Source organism: Pristis pectinata, chromosome 3, assembly GCF_009764475.1.
Source record: "Pristis pectinata isolate sPriPec2 chromosome 3, sPriPec2.1.pri, whole genome shotgun sequence".
Classification (NCBI taxonomy): domain Eukaryota; kingdom Metazoa; phylum Chordata; class Chondrichthyes; order Rhinopristiformes; family Pristidae; genus Pristis; species Pristis pectinata.
In genome coordinates, this window is record NC_067407.1 from 60,460,219 (window position 1) to 60,478,946 (window position 18,728).

At 40.6% G+C, this 18,728-nt stretch overlaps 1 protein-coding gene across 4 annotated transcripts in view; it reads left to right on the forward strand.

Annotated features, from left to right (window-relative positions):
- astn1 (astrotactin 1) overlaps nucleotides 1-18,728 on the forward strand; it is a 1,815,355-nt gene that overhangs the window by 940,065 nt on the left and 856,562 nt on the right. For 3 of the 4 annotated variants that reach the window (XM_052011000.1, XM_052011002.1, XM_052011001.1), the window contains exon 9: nucleotides 15,298-15,372. The exons of the other annotated variant lie outside the window; for it this stretch is intronic. In XM_052011000.1, the coding sequence (XP_051866960.1) occupies nucleotides 15,298-15,372 (75 nt within the window). The remainder of the gene's footprint in view (nucleotides 1-15,297; nucleotides 15,373-18,728) is intronic. 4 annotated transcript variants of the gene reach the window in all.

Below are 18,728 nucleotides of genomic sequence, written 5' to 3' on the forward strand. Positions count from 1 at the left end.
ATTGTCAGATAGTTTGAAATATTCACTGTAGGTTGATAAGGAAGGGGACATGGTTAAGCAGTTGTTTCATTGCTGGGATTTATCCTGACCCCCCCCAATTGAAGTAGGAATGTGCACTGACTCTCACCCAGTGTTGTGGTTGATAATCTGGTATCCAGCAAGATTCTGGAGCAACACAAAATGCTCCCCCACCCTCCTGATCTACCAATCACCCACACATTCTTCCCTCCGGTTCCCCTCCTCACCTCCTTCCCGTTATTCCATGGTCCACTATCCCCTCCCATCAGATTCCATCTTCTTCAGCCCTTTGTCACATCCACCTATCACCTCCCAGCTTTTTACATTATTCCCATTCTCCCCCTTCCTCACCTGCCTATCATCCCCCCTCAACCTGGATCCATCTATCATCTGCCAGCTCTTGCTCCGCCCCTTCCCTCCACCTTTCTATACTTGTTATCTCCCCAGTTTCTTTCCAGTCCTGATGAAGGGTCTTGACCCAAAATGTTGACTGTCCATTTCCCTTCGGAGGTGCTGCCTGACCCGCTGAGCTCCTCCAGCATTTTGTGTTCCTCCAGATTTCCAGCATCTGCAGTCTCTCTTGGGTATCCAGCAAGATTCTGCAAGGTGCTACAGTTCTTTTTCCTGCATTGCAATAAGGACTTTGCTGCAGAAGTTTTTAATTAGATGTAAAGGACTTTAGAATGTCCAAAAGCAATAAATTATGTTAGAGAAAAATTCTATCTCTAAAGAGCAAACAAAGAAATTATTCTATAGAAAGATAGATTCCATGGACACCTCCTTGAACTCAAGTTAAAATGTATACATATATGGAGGAGGGGATGCAGTCTAGCTATTTGTTGTTTTAATCTGACAGGCAAAAGAAAATGCTAGTGATTGCTCTGTTTGTATTAGTAACTTTATCTCTGCTTTTTCTGCCATTTGCTGTGCTGGTCTTATGATGAACTTTTCTGTTGTTGTCCAAGTCCTTCACCCAACAATCCAACATTTATGTCTACTTTAACAGCTTTAATTTTGCAAATAAGTACATATTACTTTAAATATTAGATGAAATAATAAGTCTGTATTTTATTCCTCTAAGTACATTTCTCTGATAATATATTGGTATCAGCATGTGCCTTAGTCATGTTAACAAGTAGCTTTTGAACCAGAATTGTTTTGTAAAGCATATTATTGAGTTCAATGACCAGTCAGTTGTTTGCAACAGACACTAATTGTTTGGTTCAAATGACAGTAGCCTCCATGTTAAGTAAATAATTTGTCATTGAACCTCATTGATTTGTTCTCAGATAGTGTCTGTTGTCTGTAATGGCCAAAATGCTGAGGTTCTGTATAAGTGGAACTGACTATCTCTGATTCCAAGACCTCTCTTGCTCATGTTTCCTTTATCAGTATAGAATCATTGTTGACAGTGTGGGGGAAAAAAATTGTTTAAAGAAAAATTGCAAACTTGTGATCCCAGCAAGCCATGCATTGTTTCATCGAATAAAGTGCACTGAAGTTTCACAAAAACAAATCACAAGGATTCATGATGAGAATGAAAAACTGATGTTTGAATCCAAAACTATAGAAATATAAACAATAGAAAGTTCTGAGGAAAGATCCCTGACTCAAAACATTAACTGGTTTCTCTGCCCACAGATTATGCCTGACTAGCTGAGTTCTTCCAGCATTTTCTGGTTTTGTTTCAGACTCTAAAGCCTGCAGTTTTATTTGTTTTCCATTACTATAGAAAGATGATATTGTCTGAATTAAATTATAGTGTTTTGTGCCACATTGTATGCTGGGTGTGAGTGCTGACTACAAGGGAAAGGCCTGTGCAATCTCTTTCAGAGTGCTGCAGGTGAAACTTCAAGAATCTGCTTGGCAAAGTTTGACCTGGAGGCTGGCAGGATTGTGAAGCAAGTCAGAGGCTGCCCTCTTCCCCTCAAGCAGTAGGGATCTTAGGGGTTTGAAAGTTGGCTGCAGGTAGGAAGGTCCCCATGAAAGGCACCCAAATTGGAACAAATACACTTGCGAAAAGTCAGAGAATGTGCATTAATATTGTGCCTTTCAGGAGCTCAGAATGTCCCAAATTGTTTTCCAGCCAATTACTTTCCGAAGTGTTGTTATGGTGTTGGAAACTTGCCGGCCAATTTCACATAACTAGCATCCACAAGCAGCAAGTATGACAACTGATGTTGACCGTTGGGTAAATATTGGGTTAAGAAACCAAGCAGAAATCCCCTGATCTTCAAAACAGTGGCATGGGGTCAAATGTCCACCTAAGAGAGTAAGTATAATGGTCAAAATACTCAGACCAGAAAAAAAAGTCTCAAAGACTTCAAAATGATTGAATAAAAAAAAACTGAAGCATCATTTGAAAATGAAGAACTAGTGATTGCTTTGAAGTGACACCACAGAAGAGGGATTTTGAGAAGACTGAATAAAGTATTAAAATTGTTAAATTTTACATATTTTAATCTATGGTCAAATATGAAAAATGAATTACAAAAAAAGATCAGATAGAATTGTACAAAAATATCCAATACAATTTTGTGATGTATAGGTTACAGCAGGTAACTGCATGGGGTGCTGCTTGGAAACTGTAGGCCAATTATACTCGCCACTTCAGTTTAAATTGATAACCTAACACCATGCTTGCTCTGACTATTATCAAGGCCTCGTGTAGAAAATGTCCATGGACATGTTAAGTGACTAAATTTTAGAAACCGATCCTCCCCATCAAACACCATGCTAACACGGCCCTGGGCTTTACAAGTTTAGGCTAATGTACTTGGGGTGTTAGGGTAAAGCAAGTTGGCTAATCCATCAGGAGTGCAGATCCTCTGCTGATAGTTCCGTTAAACATTAAAGATACTGCAAGACTGTATGCAATCTATGGCTTGGTCAATGTCCAGCAATACCTCAGGTGAGCTAACACTGAAAAGCTTCATGGGTTTGCTTTTCCTGGCACAGGTAGTCAAGGTTTTGGGAAGGGGCTCTTGACGGCATCAGGAAGCACAATAGCCTTGTGTCTAGATAAGTAAAACCCTTCCACACTTGGAATTGTTCAACTCTAAGACATGTTCCTTGGTTTGTAGTCAAAACTGGTACCCTTAATCTAGGTTCTCCAAATTTCCACCAGATCTGATCACTTGTGAGGCAGCTGATTACACAATTGTGTATAAAATTGAAATGTAATGCAAACCACAGATTTATAATTTTCTTGTGACACAACCCGACCCAAATCTAATACACAGTCAGGTCCCATTAGGCTTGAATCACCAAGATGATCTCCAAATAAATGACTAATCCTTACTGCATTTATTTAAAAGGAGCCTGCCAAGTCCAATCTGGCTTGAGCCTAATGACTCTATATCCTTCTGGAGTTGAATCTGTCATATGCAGTCTGATTCTGTCAGGTATGGGTTAGGTCACCAGGCTCTTGATTACATATGATAGACATTTTATTCCAAGTGACTTTGTAAATGCCCCAAGTTGTTCTATTTCCTAATGTCTTGCTTTGCACAAGACATTTTTAAACCATATGTTTACATAATTTGTATTTCATTTTAGTTTACCTTTATGTACCAGCTTTGTTTCTCTGAAATTCAACTTTCCAATTTCCTTTGTCATAAAATTACTCAAGTACAACCTGTATTTATCTTTCTGCAGTCCTGATGACTTATGAACACCATCATTGCTCAATAACATGAGGTTTGCAGAGATAATGTGGCCCACCATGTACAAGGGACTCTTGATCTAATCCCTCAGCATTTCACAAGGTGTCATTTACTCTTAATCACATTCACCTTTGTGATGTGATGTGTGACATCACAGAGCAGGCTCACTTGTATTGGTTAGTGATGACATGTGATTAAGTCAGGTGCTTGTTTTATTCTAGAGAGTTCTTGGAGATGAAGCTGCAAGAGGTTTGTATTGGCTGAGCCATTAGAAGTTTGTTTTGTTTTATTTGACTCATTTTACAATGAATTTTATTTTTATTTCAAATTGCTAATTTGTTGGTGTCTCTTTGTAACATCCTTGACCATACACATCACCAATAGGTGGAAGTTTTTTTGGGTAACTTAACTCACAGATTAATTATAGCACAGAAAAAGTCATTTGGCCTATTAGGTCCATGTTCGTTCTTTATAGAACAAACCAGTCAATCTCTCTCCCCTGCTTTTTACCTCATAGACTTACTTTCCATCAAAAGATTGTCCAATTATCACTGTTAAAGGTCACGAGTAACAAATCATACTCGCTCTGCATTTAAAAATGTCTTCCCTCACATCCTTTTTTCCAATGTTCAAGCCATTCACTGAGGACAACTTATCTCTATTTACCCAATCTAGACTACTCCTGATCTTGTACACTTCCATCAGTTCTTTTTTTCCCAGAAGATAAACTCCAACATCTCTTGAAGTTGGAAACCCTCATTTTTAAAACCAATGTCATCACTTCTATGGTCTGTCTCGAGCTGTCTCATCCTTCCTAAAACGTGTGACCAGATTTGGACACACCATTGTGTTTATGGTCTGGCCACTGTTTTACACGTGCTCAATCTAACTTCTCTGCTTTTCTATGCCATGCCTTTATTTATGAAGCCTAATATGTCCTATATTTTACTAACTGGTCTCTAAACATGTCCTTTCATTTTGGAATATTTGTGTTTGTGAAAAAGTTGGGTTTGTATTACTGACTTCTGGGGAACAATATTATCCACCACCTTCTGGTCTTAAAAGGGCAGGCACGGTAGTGTAGCAGTTAGTGTAATGGTATTATAGCACCAGTGACTCGGGTTCAATTCTAGCCACTGTCTGTAAGGAGTTTGTATGTTCTCCCCGTGTCCGCGTGGGTTTCCTACCACATTCCAAAGATGTACAGGTTAGGAAGTTGCGGGCATGCTATGTTAGCGCCGGAAGTGTGGTGATACTTGTGGGCTGCCCCCAGAACACTATGCAAAAGGTGCATTTTACTGTGTGTTTCGATGTACATGTGCCTAATAAAGATAACTAAAATACTTTTTTTTAACTGGAAGCTCTCTGCTTTGTTACTCTGAACCAATTTCTTCTCCATATTGTGACCAACCATATTTTTCCTTGGTCCTCAGTGTTGCTAACCAACATTTGATCTGGGTATTGGTATTGGTTTATTATTGTCACTTGTACCAAGGTACAGTGAAAAGCTTGTCTTACAAACCGATCGTACAGGTCAATTCATTACACAGTGCAGTTACATTGAGTTAGTACAGAGTGCTTTGATGTAGTACAGGTAAAAAACAATAACAGTACAGAATAAAGTGTCACAGCTATAGAGAAAGTGCAGTGCAATAAGGTGCAAGGTCACAACAAGGTAGATCGTGAGGTCATAGTCCATCTCATTGTATAAGGGAACCGTTCAATAGTCTTATCACAGTGGGGTAGAAGCTGTCCTTAAGTCTGGTGGTACGTGCCCTCAAGCTCCTGTATCTTCTACCCGATGGAAGAGGAGAGAAGAGAGAATGTCCCAGGTGGGTGAGGTCTTTGATTATGCTGGCTGCTATACCAAGACAACGAGAGGTAAAGACAGAGTCCAAGGAGGGGAGGCTGGTGTCCGTGATGTGCTGAGCCGTGTCCACAACTCTCTGCAGCTTCTTGTGGTCCTGGGCAGAGCAGTTGCCGTACCAAGCCGTGAGATATCCAGATAGGATGCTTTCTATGGTGCATCGGTAAAAGTTGGTGAGAATCAAAGGGGACAAACCAAATTTCTTTAGCCTCCTGAGGAAGTAGAGGTGTTGGTGAGCTTTCTTGGCTGTGGCATCTACGTGATTTAACCAGGACAGGCTGTTAGTGATGTTCACTCCCAGGAACTTGAAGCTCTCAACCATCTCGACCTCAGCAACATTGATGTAGACAGGTACATGTACACCACCCCCTTTCCTGAAGTCAATGACCAGCTCTTTAGTTTTGTTGACATTAAGGGAAGGATTGTTGTCATGACACCATTCCACTAAGCTCTCTATCTCCTTCCTGTACTCCGACTCATCATTGTTTGAGATATGGCCTACAATGGTGGTATCATCTGCAAACTTGTAGATGGAGTTAGAGCAGAATCTGACCACACAGTCATGAGAGTATAGGGAGTAGAGTAGAGGGCTGAGGATGCAGCATTGTGGGGCACCAGTGTTGAGAACAATTGTGCCGGAGGTATTGCTGCCTATCGTCACTGATTGCAATCTGTTGGTTAGAAAGTCAAGGATCCAGTTACAGAGGGAAGTGTTGAGTCCTAGGTCTCGGAGTTTGGTGACAAGCTTACTTGGAATTATTGTATTGAAGGCAGAACTGTAGTCAATAAACAATAGTCTAACGTATGTGTCTTTACTGTCCAGATGCTCCAGAGCTGAGTGTAGGGCCAGGGAGATGGCATCCGCTGTAGACCTGTTTCGTCAATAGGCAAATTGCAATGGGTCCAGGTTATCTGGGAGGCTGGAATTGATGCGTGCCATGACCAACCTCTCGAAGCACTTCATGATGGTGGATGTCAGGACCACTGGTCGGTAGTCATTGAGGCATGTTACCTTGCTTTTCTTCGGTACCAGGATGATAGTGGTCTTCTTAAAACAGGAGGGAACCTGAGATTCAAGCAGGGAGAGGTTGAATATGTCCGCAAGTTCTTCTGCCAGCTGATCAGCACAAGATCTGAGCACACGGCCTGGGACACCATCTGGGCCAGGTGTATTCCTCGTGTTCACTCTCCGGAAGACTGATCTTACGTCATGCACTGTGATTACAGGTTCAGCTGCGTTGGTGGCTGTCAGGGTGGATGGTGACAATCCACTTCCCTTCTGTTCAAAACTCGCATAAAATGGTTAAGTTCATCAGGAAGGGATGCGCTGTTGTTAGCTATGCAGCCCAACTTTGTCTTGTAGCCTGTTATGGCATGTAAACCCTGCCATAACTGGCAGCTGGTCAGGGACTCTATTTTGAGTTAGTATTGCCTCTTGGCATCCCTGATAGCTTTTCAAAGGTCATACCTCAATTTCTTGTGCAGATCAGGATCATCAGATTTGTGTGCAGCAGTCCTCTCCTTCAGTAGGGAGTGGATCTCCTTATTCATCCATGGTTTCCTGTTTGGGAACACCCGTATTTCTTCTTTGGTACACAATCCTCCACACACTTGCTGATAAAGTCTGTGATGGTGGTGGCATACTCATCTAGGCTGGCAGCTGAGTCTTTGAACAGGAACAGTCCACTGTCTCAAGTCATGTAGGAGCTCATCTGCTTCCTCAGACCAGCACTGCATGACTCTACGTACCGCATCCTCCCGTTTCAGTTTCTGTTTGTATGCAGGGAGAAGGAGCACAGCCTGGTGGTCTGATTTCCCAAAGAGAGGACAAGGGGTGGCTCAGAAGGCATCTTTGATGGTTGTATAGCAGTGGTCAAGGGTGTTGGCGCCCCCAGTGGGACTTGGAATCCACTGTATTCCCTTCATTGATCTTCTCTGTCACCTTATCAAAAATACCATCAAATTAATCATAAACAATTTACATTAAACATATGTTCATTATCTCGAGCTTTTCCAAGCATTTAATGTTTTCCCTGATTATTGCCTTTAAGAGCTTCATCACCACTAAGGGTAAATCGGAAGGTCTGTAGCTTTTGGGTGTGTCCTTAACACCTCTTTCTGAATATTTCCCAGTTTCTCATTTTGTTGGAACTTGAAGTCACTCTAAAACTAAAGCATGTTCAGTTTGCTTTGGAAGGTGATCTACCTTCTCCACGGCCTTTTGAAATGAGGGATGGTGATGTCATGTGATTAAGTCAGATGCTTGTTTTGTTCTCGAGAGCCCTTGGAGATGAAGCTGCAAAAGGTTGGTATTGGCATAATCAATACAAACCTCTGGCAGCTTCATCTCCAAGAACTCTCCAGAACAAAACAGCAGAGAATCAAGAATATTGGAGCAATCCTTGTAGCACCATGGGCTTTGATGATACTGCTCAAGTGGAAGGTGTGACAAGTTTGGATAGTAACTCTTCATATATTGTATCACTCTGCATAAAAGCACATGGATTGCATTTCACCTGAACCAGCTAGATTGAGGATAGGGAGGAGTACAAGGTTGCACTATTGCAGTGGAAATTCTTTCTAATGCCAGCCACATAAGAACATTTCCTTTTGAGGAGGACAAATTTAACCAGAGAAGTTGTGGGAATCTTGAATCATATGACCAATATACTCCAGAAGTTGACAGTTCGACAAAGGGTGCACGTTTCGAGCAATGAATTCAGAAAAAAATACTCCAAAACAGATCTTTGTTCAGAATTGAGAAAGATTATACTGAGTGGCATAACTAACCTTGGAGAAGATGTGACAGAAATCATGAAGGCACAATTAAAAGTCATCAGTGGGCTTACAGGACATAGTTTCCTTGGTTTTATGAAATACACTATAAGGCATGACAGGCTAAGGAATATGCATAATAATATGCTGGAATTACAGGAAGGAATGAGAGTTTCACAAGAGAGCTGTAAAACTTGTGATGAAATAAGGTCCAGTAAGATCAACCAATTTTGCAAAGATATTCCATGGAAATGAATTGCCTCCGTATAAATAGACGGCCAGAACAACGGTTTCTGTTTCTAACTGAGGTCACTGCCATTGGTTTGATGAACAAGGAGTGTCATGCATTACTGCTGAAGACAAGCAGCCCCTGGGATTTCAGGGAGATATAGGAGAACAATGTGATGCAATTCCACTCCAAGTATGCAAATAAGTGATTTTTTTTTTGTAAGCTTGTAGAAGGATGTACCACTGTTATATGGTCTCTCTGATAGAAAAGAGATGCAGTGTATTGGAATAAAGTAGCAACTTTAAAGTTAAGGTGGATTAAGCTAGATGGTGGCAATACTTCAGGGTATAGATGGGCATGGGCATTATTAAATGCCATGATAATGATGCAATTGAAAAAACAGTCCAGTGGAGTATTTATTTGCTCTTGGGTGATTATGTGGAACTACATGGGATCAATTCATTGGCAGAAAATTTCCAGCAGAAAATGCAAGAGTGAACATAGAAATAGAAGTCATTATGGTTGGTTCTGTGGCTCTAGTCAGAAAAGCTGGAAGTGGGAGTTCTTGACAATTGGATGCTTTTCTACCTGAGTACACTGAATGTGGAGTAATGTTAAAGATGACAAGAAATAGGAGAGGTAGGAAGTGCCTTACTGTTCAGCAATTTACTTTGGCTTTGAGCTGGATCTGCAAAGTCCTAAGTGAGATACTGTTTACTTTAGAATTGTCAGCACTAGTTGTCAGCATCATCATCAGTTCAATACAGTGAAACCACTAAGAGATTTTACAAGGGTACTATGGTTTTGGGAAGAATCTTAAGAAGTGACAATGCAATTTAAAGCAGCCAAAACCAGCATACCAGTCCTAGGGTTATATAATGGAAAGAATTAGTTCCACCATGTGAAGCAACTTAATGTAGATTTGGAGAAGTAACAATGGAAAATGGACAACCAGTAGTCTTTGCAGCAAAGGCATTAATAGTAGCGGAGATTAAACATACATAAATCAGAGAAGAGCTCTTAGTAATTGTATGATTACCTGTGATAAGCTTGAATCCTCTGTCTATGGCTGGGACATAATTGAAATTGAAACACATCTTCCAAATATTTCCAAATGATGCATTTAAGACACAACAAAATGCTATTGAGATTCCAAAGATAACTTTGAATATATCTTGCCAAAAGTGGAAAAAGATGATCCTGGGGTAGACACTGAGCATCATGTACCTGCCAGATGTTAGCAAGTTGATTTTTATTTGTGAGTTGGTGAAAACAGTTGGTGAAATGTATGGTTGGGAATGCACATTTAGCAACTAGTTAGTTGGGTTTTTGCAGTTCCAGTTCAGATGCATTGGAAGTTATTTTTCCAATAAGGATGGGCTAGGTAAAAAAGCTAAAGTAAATATCTTAACTCCAACCTACTTTCATTTTTGAGATGAACACACAACAAAGAAATCTGTTGATTAAAGCACAGCTTGTAATAGCAACTGTTTCATAAAGAGCTAATGTCAACTTATCGAATACACATCAGTGTCAAAGTTTACAGACAGTCTGAGAGAGGCTTCATTGGCTGAGAAGGGCAGATGTGTTTAAAGAATTCATTTTTTATCAAAATTCACCAAGAACCTTTAATTCAGATTGATGATGTGGCTAGGCTAAGAGACTAATGTTAATGAATTATGCATCTGTACTCTTTATTGTGTGTGACTAATACAGTAATGTTATTCTCTTCGGTAATTGTTGGCAGTGCTTTGAAAGAATGCCAAGTGATGCTTGCTTGATTTTGAATAACAAACATACCAGTAACAGATAATCGTTCACAATTTTCATCATGATATTATAATGGGAATGATAAACCATTTGAAGAAAAGCCAACTGGTGACAGAGGATAAGACTCCTTGATCAGGCTAATAGTAAGTGTATGGTGGATGCTAGAAGCTAAATTGAGTACAGATCATTCTACAGGACGTCAGTTGAAAGGAGTGCCTAAAGTTGAGGACTACTCTGAAAAATGGGTTCTCATTCTACAATGCAGGATACAGTAACTTAAACAATGTGGATCCTTTGAGTAAAACGCCACTCAACAATGGCAAATATAGAGGCCCTCTGGATTGAAAGGACCTGCTTTATAATGCCTGTTGTGATAGTTCAGTTAAACAGTGAAATTTTTGTATGAGGAAAAAGATGTGGCAGGATGTATGTCATTACTGAGTGAATGAGATGGTATTGGTATTGGTTTATTATTGTCATTTGTACCGAGGTACAGTGAAAAACTTGTCCTTGCATACTGATCGTACAGGTCAATTCATTACACAGTGCAGTTTACGTTGAGTTAGTACAGAGTCCATTGATATAGTACAGGTTAAAACAATAACAGTACAGAGTAAAGTGTCACAGCTACAGAGTGCAGTACAATAAGGTGCAAGGACACAATAAGGTAGATCATGAGGTCATAGTCCATCTAATTGTTAAGGGAACCGTTCAATAGTCTTATCACAGTGGGGTAGAAGCTGTCCTTAAGTCTGGTGGTACGTGCCCTCAGGGCTCCTGTATCTTCTACCCGATGGAAGAGGAAAGAAGAGAGAATGTCCCGGGTGGGTGAGGTCTTTGATTATGCTGGCTACTTCACCAAGACAATGAGAGGTAAGACAGAGTCGAAGGAGGGAGGCTGGTGTCCGTGATGTGCTGGCTGTGTCCACACACTCTCTGCAGTTTCTTACAGTCCTGGGCAGAGCAGCTGCCATACTAAGCCGTGATACATCCAGATAGGATGCTTTCTATGGTGCATTGGTAAAAGTTGGTGAGAGTCAAGGGGACAAACCAAATTTCTTCAGCGTCCTGAGGAAGTAGAGGCGCTGGTGAGCTTTCTTGGCCGTTGGCATCTACGTGATTTGACCAGGACAGGCTGTTGGTGATTGTTCACCTCCCAGGAACTTGAAGCTCTCAACCCTCTTGATATCAGAACCATTGATGTAGACAGGTGCATGTACACCACCCCTTTCCTGAAGTCAATGACCAGCTCTTTAGTTTTGTTGACATTGAGGGAAGGATTGTTGTCATGACACCATTCCACTAAGCTCTCTATCTCCTTCCTGTACTCTGACTCATCGCTGTTTGAGATACGGCCTACAACGGTGGTATCATCTGCAAACTTGTAGATGGAGTTGGAGAAGAATCTGGCCACACAGTCATGAGTGTATAGGGAGTAGAGTAGAGGAATGAGAACGCAGCCTTGTGGGATACCAGTGTTGAGAACAATTGTGCCGGAGGTATTGCTGCCTATCCTCACTGATTGCGGTCTGTTGGTTAGAAAGTCAAGGATCCAGTTACAGAGGGAGGTATTGAGTCCTAGGTCTCGGAGTTTGGTGACAAGCTTGCTTGGGATTATTGTATTGAAGGCAGAACTGGTCAATAAACAATAGTCTAACGTTTGTGTCTTTACTGTCCAGATGCTCCAGAGCTGAGTGTAGGGCCAGGGAGATGGCATCCGCTGTAGACCTGTTTCGCCGATAGGCGAATTGCTGTGGGTCAAGATTGTCTGGGAGGCTGGAGTTGATGCGTGCCATGACCAACCTCTCGAAGCACTTCATGATGGTGGATGTCAGGACCACTGGTCGGTAGTCATTGAGGCATGTTACCTTGCTTTTCTTTGGTACTGGGATGATGGTGGTCTTCTTAAAACAGGAGGGAACCTGAGATTCAAGCAGGGAGAGGTTGAATATGTCCACGAATATTTCTGCCAGCTGATCAGCACAAGATCTGAGCACGTAGCCCAGGACACCATCTGGGCCAGGTGCTTTCCTCGTGTTCACTCTCTGGAAGACTGATCTTATGTCCTCAGCTGTGATCATAGGTTCAGCTGCATTGGAGGCTGTCAGGGCGGATGGTGACAATCCACTTCCCTTCTGTTCAAAACGTGCATAGAATGGTTGAGTTCATCAGGAAGGGATGCGCTGTTGTTAACTATGCAGCCAGTCTTCGTCTTGTAGCCTGCTATGGCATGTAAACCCTGCCATAACTGACAGCTTTACAAGAAATCAAGGTATGACCTTCAGAAAGCTCTCAGGGATGCCAAGAGGCAATACCAACTCAAAATAGAGTCTCTGATCAGCTGTCAGCCACATAATTAAGCAATTTCAAGTCATACAACCTCAAGTTAATTTAGTATTGATGTCTGAGAATTTTAACAATAATGGATCACAAATATTGCTGGTTTGATGAGGTTAAATTTTTTTTTTCCTAATTGTCAGCATGTTTCTCATCTATATCTACAGTATTTGATATTTCATTGTTTTTAATAAATTTGTCTTTAAATTATATTTGCAGTCTGTTACCAATACTGCATCAATTTTTTAAAAAAATAACATTTAGGTACCAGATCCCCTATCATGGGAAAAAGATTCTGACTATTACTTTATCTATGTCTCTTGTAATTTTATATACTTCTATCAGGTAATCCCTCAACCTCCCTTGCTCCAGGGAAAACAAGCCCAGCCTATCCTGTCTCTCCCCATAATTAAAGCCCTCCAATCCAGGCAACACCCTGGTGAATCTTCTCTGCACTCTCTCTCTGGCATAACCACATCCTTTCTATAGTGTGGCAACCAGAACTGCACACAATATTCCAAGGGTGGTCTAATCAGTGTAAAGCTGCAACAGAACAACCTAACTTTTATATTGTTTGTCCTGACCTCTGAAGGCAAACTGCCATATGCCTTCTTCACCTTATTTACCTGTGCTGGCTGCTTTTGGGAAACTGTGGATTTGAACCCCATGGTTGCTCTGTTTATGAACATTCCTTTGTACCTTACCATTTACTGTACATATCCTAACCCTAATTGACTTCCTGAAATGCATCATCTTGCACTTGTCAGGATTAAATTCCATCTGCCAGTGGTGAATCTGTAATGATTCATATGATAGTTATATGCACAACAAGATGCCACACCAACAATAAATGTTTCTTGTTTTTGGCCTTGTGTCTAATCTGCAAACTCAATCTTTCCATCCACTTGTTGCAGCTGAGTGAAGTGTGTTGGCTGACAGTACTTATGTTTGTGGAATATTGAAGAAGTGTTTCAGGTACATTTGAACCAATAGCATAAACAGACGGAGAACTGAATTAACTACCCATCGAAAAGACAAAGTATTTTACATTGCAGCAGTGCACATGTATTGTAAATGAGAATTAGCATAGGTTATGTACATCATTGTAGATGTCAATGTCTGTTTGGCTCACAGTGGGCTTAATGATGAAGCTTGATTTAATCCTCAAAATCTTTTATCCAGACTGTCATTTACCCAGTTTTCAGTATTCAGAAATGTGTAAAATATAAACCTAATGTCCATCATTGGTGCTTTTCTTTCACCCAGTCTAATTTTGAGTGCCTCGTTACCCGTCAGTAAGTTTGTCTCATCTTTTAGGGGGATTTTCATTTTCCTGGTAAAAAAACTCCCCCAAAATACTAAGTTCATCTACAGTGAGCTTTTTAACCTCACAGAATAAGTGCTTTCCACTAAAGCCATTTCCCCTGAATCTGTGCAATTTGTAGGACCAACCCACATTGCCTGTCTTCTCTGTGATCTGTACCGTCCTGCAACTTTGTACAATCTCCTGGGCTCCTCTCATTGACTCCTTTTTTCCCATGGATCATAATCACTCTTAGCCTCCTGACCTTAAGACCAATCTCATCTGTTGCCTCTGATCTCTGCAACATCCCTTCACGTGCTACATTTAAAAGGGGATCCAAACTGAAGGAGAGGAGCTCTAATTTATAATTCCTTCAGGCCACAGGAGCAAGCAGAGGAAGCATGGGCACTTGCTTGCCTTGCAAGCATTCTCTCAGTGCAGGCACTTATAGATCTCACAAAGATGCTCTTGGCAACCTCCAGAAGTTGTCTCCAACTCCAGAAGTGTCCGGAGGTAGCCCTGAATGGTCTTCATATCCCCCATGTGAAAAAAATTAAGTCTCCTGCATCCTCTGTTTCTCACTAGCCTGGTCCACTTGACCTCTAGGAAGACCTCCCGTTATTGAAGCATGCTTCCCTTTGGTATCTTGAAGAGTGTTGTCTGTATTGCGGTATGTCCTTTCAAGAGCTAGCTGCAAAGGTCATGCCTGCTGTGCTACGAGCTGACAACTGCAAGAACTTGCAACACATCAATGAGAAACACCAGACTGAAATCAACCATGCCAGTTTAAATACCGTGTTACAGGAGGAAACCCACCAGTTCACTCTGTGAATCTTGCAACTGAACATATGACACTTCATACAACTTTCACAAACAACATTTGGTTGATCCACAGTGTTGTTATAATGGAAAAATAATGCTGTACAGTAATTTTTAGGGCATTGTTTATGAAAGAATTGGTACCTCATGATGAGGTTACTTGTCTAGAAATTTACATGTAAATTCAATAGATGTATTCAATAATACACATCACTGGTAATTTTTTTTTTTGTTTTCATTGTTCTGAGGAAAATATGTTTTGGTCCTGAAAATGCACCTGTTTAAATGGAATCACCTTGGAACTTGATCCAAGTGACATCAAATTAATGTAATCCATCTCGATTTCCGCCATTTCTCCACTGAGATACTCGATGTAAAATCAAACTGTTCTTTACGTTCTTAATTTTGTTTTAGTTTTGATGTTTATTGCTATCTGAGTATGGCTTATTATGAACTCTTGCTGATATTTAGAAAGAATCTGAGAATTGATTGGCTTTGTTTTTATCCTATGCAGCCCCTGGCCATACACCATGTTTCAACGTGGTTTTGATCTGGTGATGGGCGAACAGCCTTCAGACAGAATTTTCAGGTAAGACCACTCTTCACATATTTGAGTCTTATTATGTTCTGTGAGATCTATTCTTCCTATTACAAACATTGTTTGCCTGCATTATGCGTGAGTATAATTGTACAATGTGGTATTGACCTTGATAAATTATCGTATCAGATACTGCTGTTTAGTTTGAGAATACCTACCTTCAATGTGTGTTGTTCTGCTGCTATCTGTCTCATCTCAGTGGTAGTACTTGCAATAACACCATAGAAGCCCCATGACACTACACCTATTATTGCTGAATGGGAGGTATTTCAATGTTTTCCTTAACGATAGTGTACTTTGCACAGGCCCAATAGTTATTTGAGCTGTTAAGAATTTTTTTAGTGTTAATAACAAATAAGCCTTGATTAACCTTAAATATATTCACAGGAGATGGGTGTTGTGAAAATCGTGCATGTGTAACTTTGTGATGGAGGAACACCAGGTTGAAAGTGTGTGATTTAAAAAAAAGATCACTGGTTTCAAGAAATAGCAATGTTATCCCCATGTCTTAATAGAAATGATCTGTCACAATAAATGGATACATCTAACTCTGTGAGATTGAAAAGAGACCACTGATGAACTGATGTCATTCAGTTATGAAACAAGAATTGATCTCTGATTATTTATATCAAAACTTCATATCTCTGCCATCAACTTAAAATATGCACCCCTGAAGTTACTGTTATTGTCTTCCTTCCTCCTTTTCTCTCCATTTCTTGCATATTTGGTAGCTGCTCATAAACCAAAGAAAGAAGAAAGATACATTTCAAATATTTAGTGGTCAATTCCCAAATGGTCTAATCTGTGGCATTAGTATTCTTTTTGACTGACTTTCCCTTTGATTATCTTGTTGATTATGAAACTATGCCACTGACTGCTTTGTCTTTGATATATTGAAAGCCTTCACAACTTCCACCCACTGAACAAGTTATTATTGTACAGTATCCATGACAATATGATTTTCATAGGTAAGTTCATTCCCTGAATATTTTTTCCATTAATATGGTGTTTCCTGGGTCTGTTCCTTCACTCAAGTCTTTGTTTATGATATCTACGGCCACCTTCAGTCACCTTTCAACTTTATCATTTTACTGGCAATTCTTTTGGATACTTGTTTTGTGGCTTTGCTTAAAATGCATTGACATAGCTCAAGCAATGTATAGTTTCTAGGAAACTAAAGTAACACATGAAATAGTGTGTATGATGGTGTCAAAGAAGAACATTATTCATTAATTTCAGACTGAGTTCATTGCTCATGATTCTGCCTTTTGCCTCCTATTAACTTCAGACAGATCCATCTCTGCTCATTGAACTCACCTGTAAAAAGTATGTTTTTATTACATGGTCAGTTCCTGTTCCCCTGTTAATTGTTTGATTATATCTACTTTGTTCAAATGGATGCCTCATTTGTCCTGAGTAGATTTTGCCTTCAGGCCATAAAATGATGCATTTGTTACTATTGTCAGAATGGTCTTATCTTTTTCATTTATTCATTTTTTTGGGATATGGCATTTAATGGCTATTCCTAATTGGCTTTGAGGAAATGGTGGCCGACTGCTGCATGAACCTTTGCCATCTTCCTAGTGGAGGAACTTCCACAATGCTATTGGTGAAGTAGTTCTAGGATTTAGACCTGATGAAGAGGAAGGACCAGCAACATACTTCCACATCAGGATGCTGTGTGACTTGGAGGGGAGCCTGCAGATTGTAGTGTTCCCATGTCCCTGCTGCCCTTTTCCTCCTCAGTGGTAGAGGTTGCAGGTTTGGGAGGTGCTGTCAGAACAGCCAGGGCAAGTAATCACAGTGCATTTTTGGAGATGGTTACCTACTGCAGCCACTTCTGTGCATGTTCTTGAGGGAATGAGTGTTCAGAACAGTGAATGGGTTATCAAATGAGATTAAATTGAAATGACCATTGTTTTCCTTTCCTAATTGTTTTGTTGAATGCTCTGTCCAAGTGGAAATGCCCATCTTTACCATGATGGGATTGAGTTTTGCCCCATCTACCAATAAGCCTTTTTCCAAATTAGATACTGCATTTTGAGATGTCCCATTATTGTGGTCCTGAAGTTTGAAAGAAAAGAATGTTTGATGATGAAAGTGGAAAAGGGGAGAAGGTTATTTAAAACACATAGTGGTGAAATAATTTAAAACATGTGGATTTTTGGCTTACCCTGCAAACTAACTTCATTATACAATGAATAGTTAGAATTTTATGAGTGAGATTGAGGTGTAGCATTGAGTCAGTAAGTAGGCTGCACCATTTAAACATAGTTAAGGGTTAAAATAAGCATGCAGGGAGGGTGGGAAACACTGTTGAATGGTAAACTAACACTTTGTGGTACACTTGATGTCTTGATCTTCAATACTTTATTCCTCATGGCCAAATGCAATGCTTATGTATTGAAGGTCATGGTGAATTTCATCATTGATCACAGACAGAGCACAACTGGTTGGCAAAGCAATCACCCAGTCTGTGCTTGGTCTTGCCAGTGTAGGGGAGGCCACCAAGAGTGCTTAATGCAATAGACAAGGTTGGAGGAGGTGTATTTTTCTGCCTCACCTGGAAGGGCTGTTTAGGTCTCTGGATGATGGCGAGGAAGGAGGTGTAGGGGCAGGTGTTGCACCTCCTATGATTGCAGGGGAAAATGCCATGGGGAAGCTGAAGGATGAGGTGGAGAGGGATTAACAAACCAGGGAGTCACAAGAGAGAATGGTTCCTGCAAAGAGGGGTGGGAGAGGAAGATGTGGCAGGTGGTGGGATCAAGTTGAAGCCCGTAGAAAAGACAAAGAATAATGTGCTGGATGCAGAGGCTTGTAGGGTAAGAGGTGAGGACCAGGGGGTCTCTACTTCTGTTCTGTCTAGGGGGAGGTAGCGTGAGAGGAGAAGTGTGAGAAATAGAGAGATGTGGGTGAGTGCTCCATCAACCACAGTCAAGCGAAAGCCATGTTTGTTGAAAAAACATGACATTTCATATGTCCAAGAATGGAAAGTCTCATCTCGAAAACAGATGCAGCAGAGATGGAAAAACTGAGAGAAAGGGATGGCGTCTTTACAAGAGACAGAGTGGGAGGAGGTATAATCTAGTTAGCTGTGGGAATCTATGGGTTTATAATAAATTGTTAGTGGATTTTTTTTTTTTGAGATGGAGACAGAGGGTCCAGAAAGGGGAGAAAGCTGTTAGAAATAGTCAAATTGAATTTGAGCGCAGGGTGAAAGTTGGTAGCGAAGTTGATGAGTTATTTACAGGTGCAGATATCCAGGGGCTAATTTATTGCAACCACCATGCCCTAAGGGAAAAAGACACAACGAAACAAAAAAACCCTTTGACCAAAGAATTGGCGGT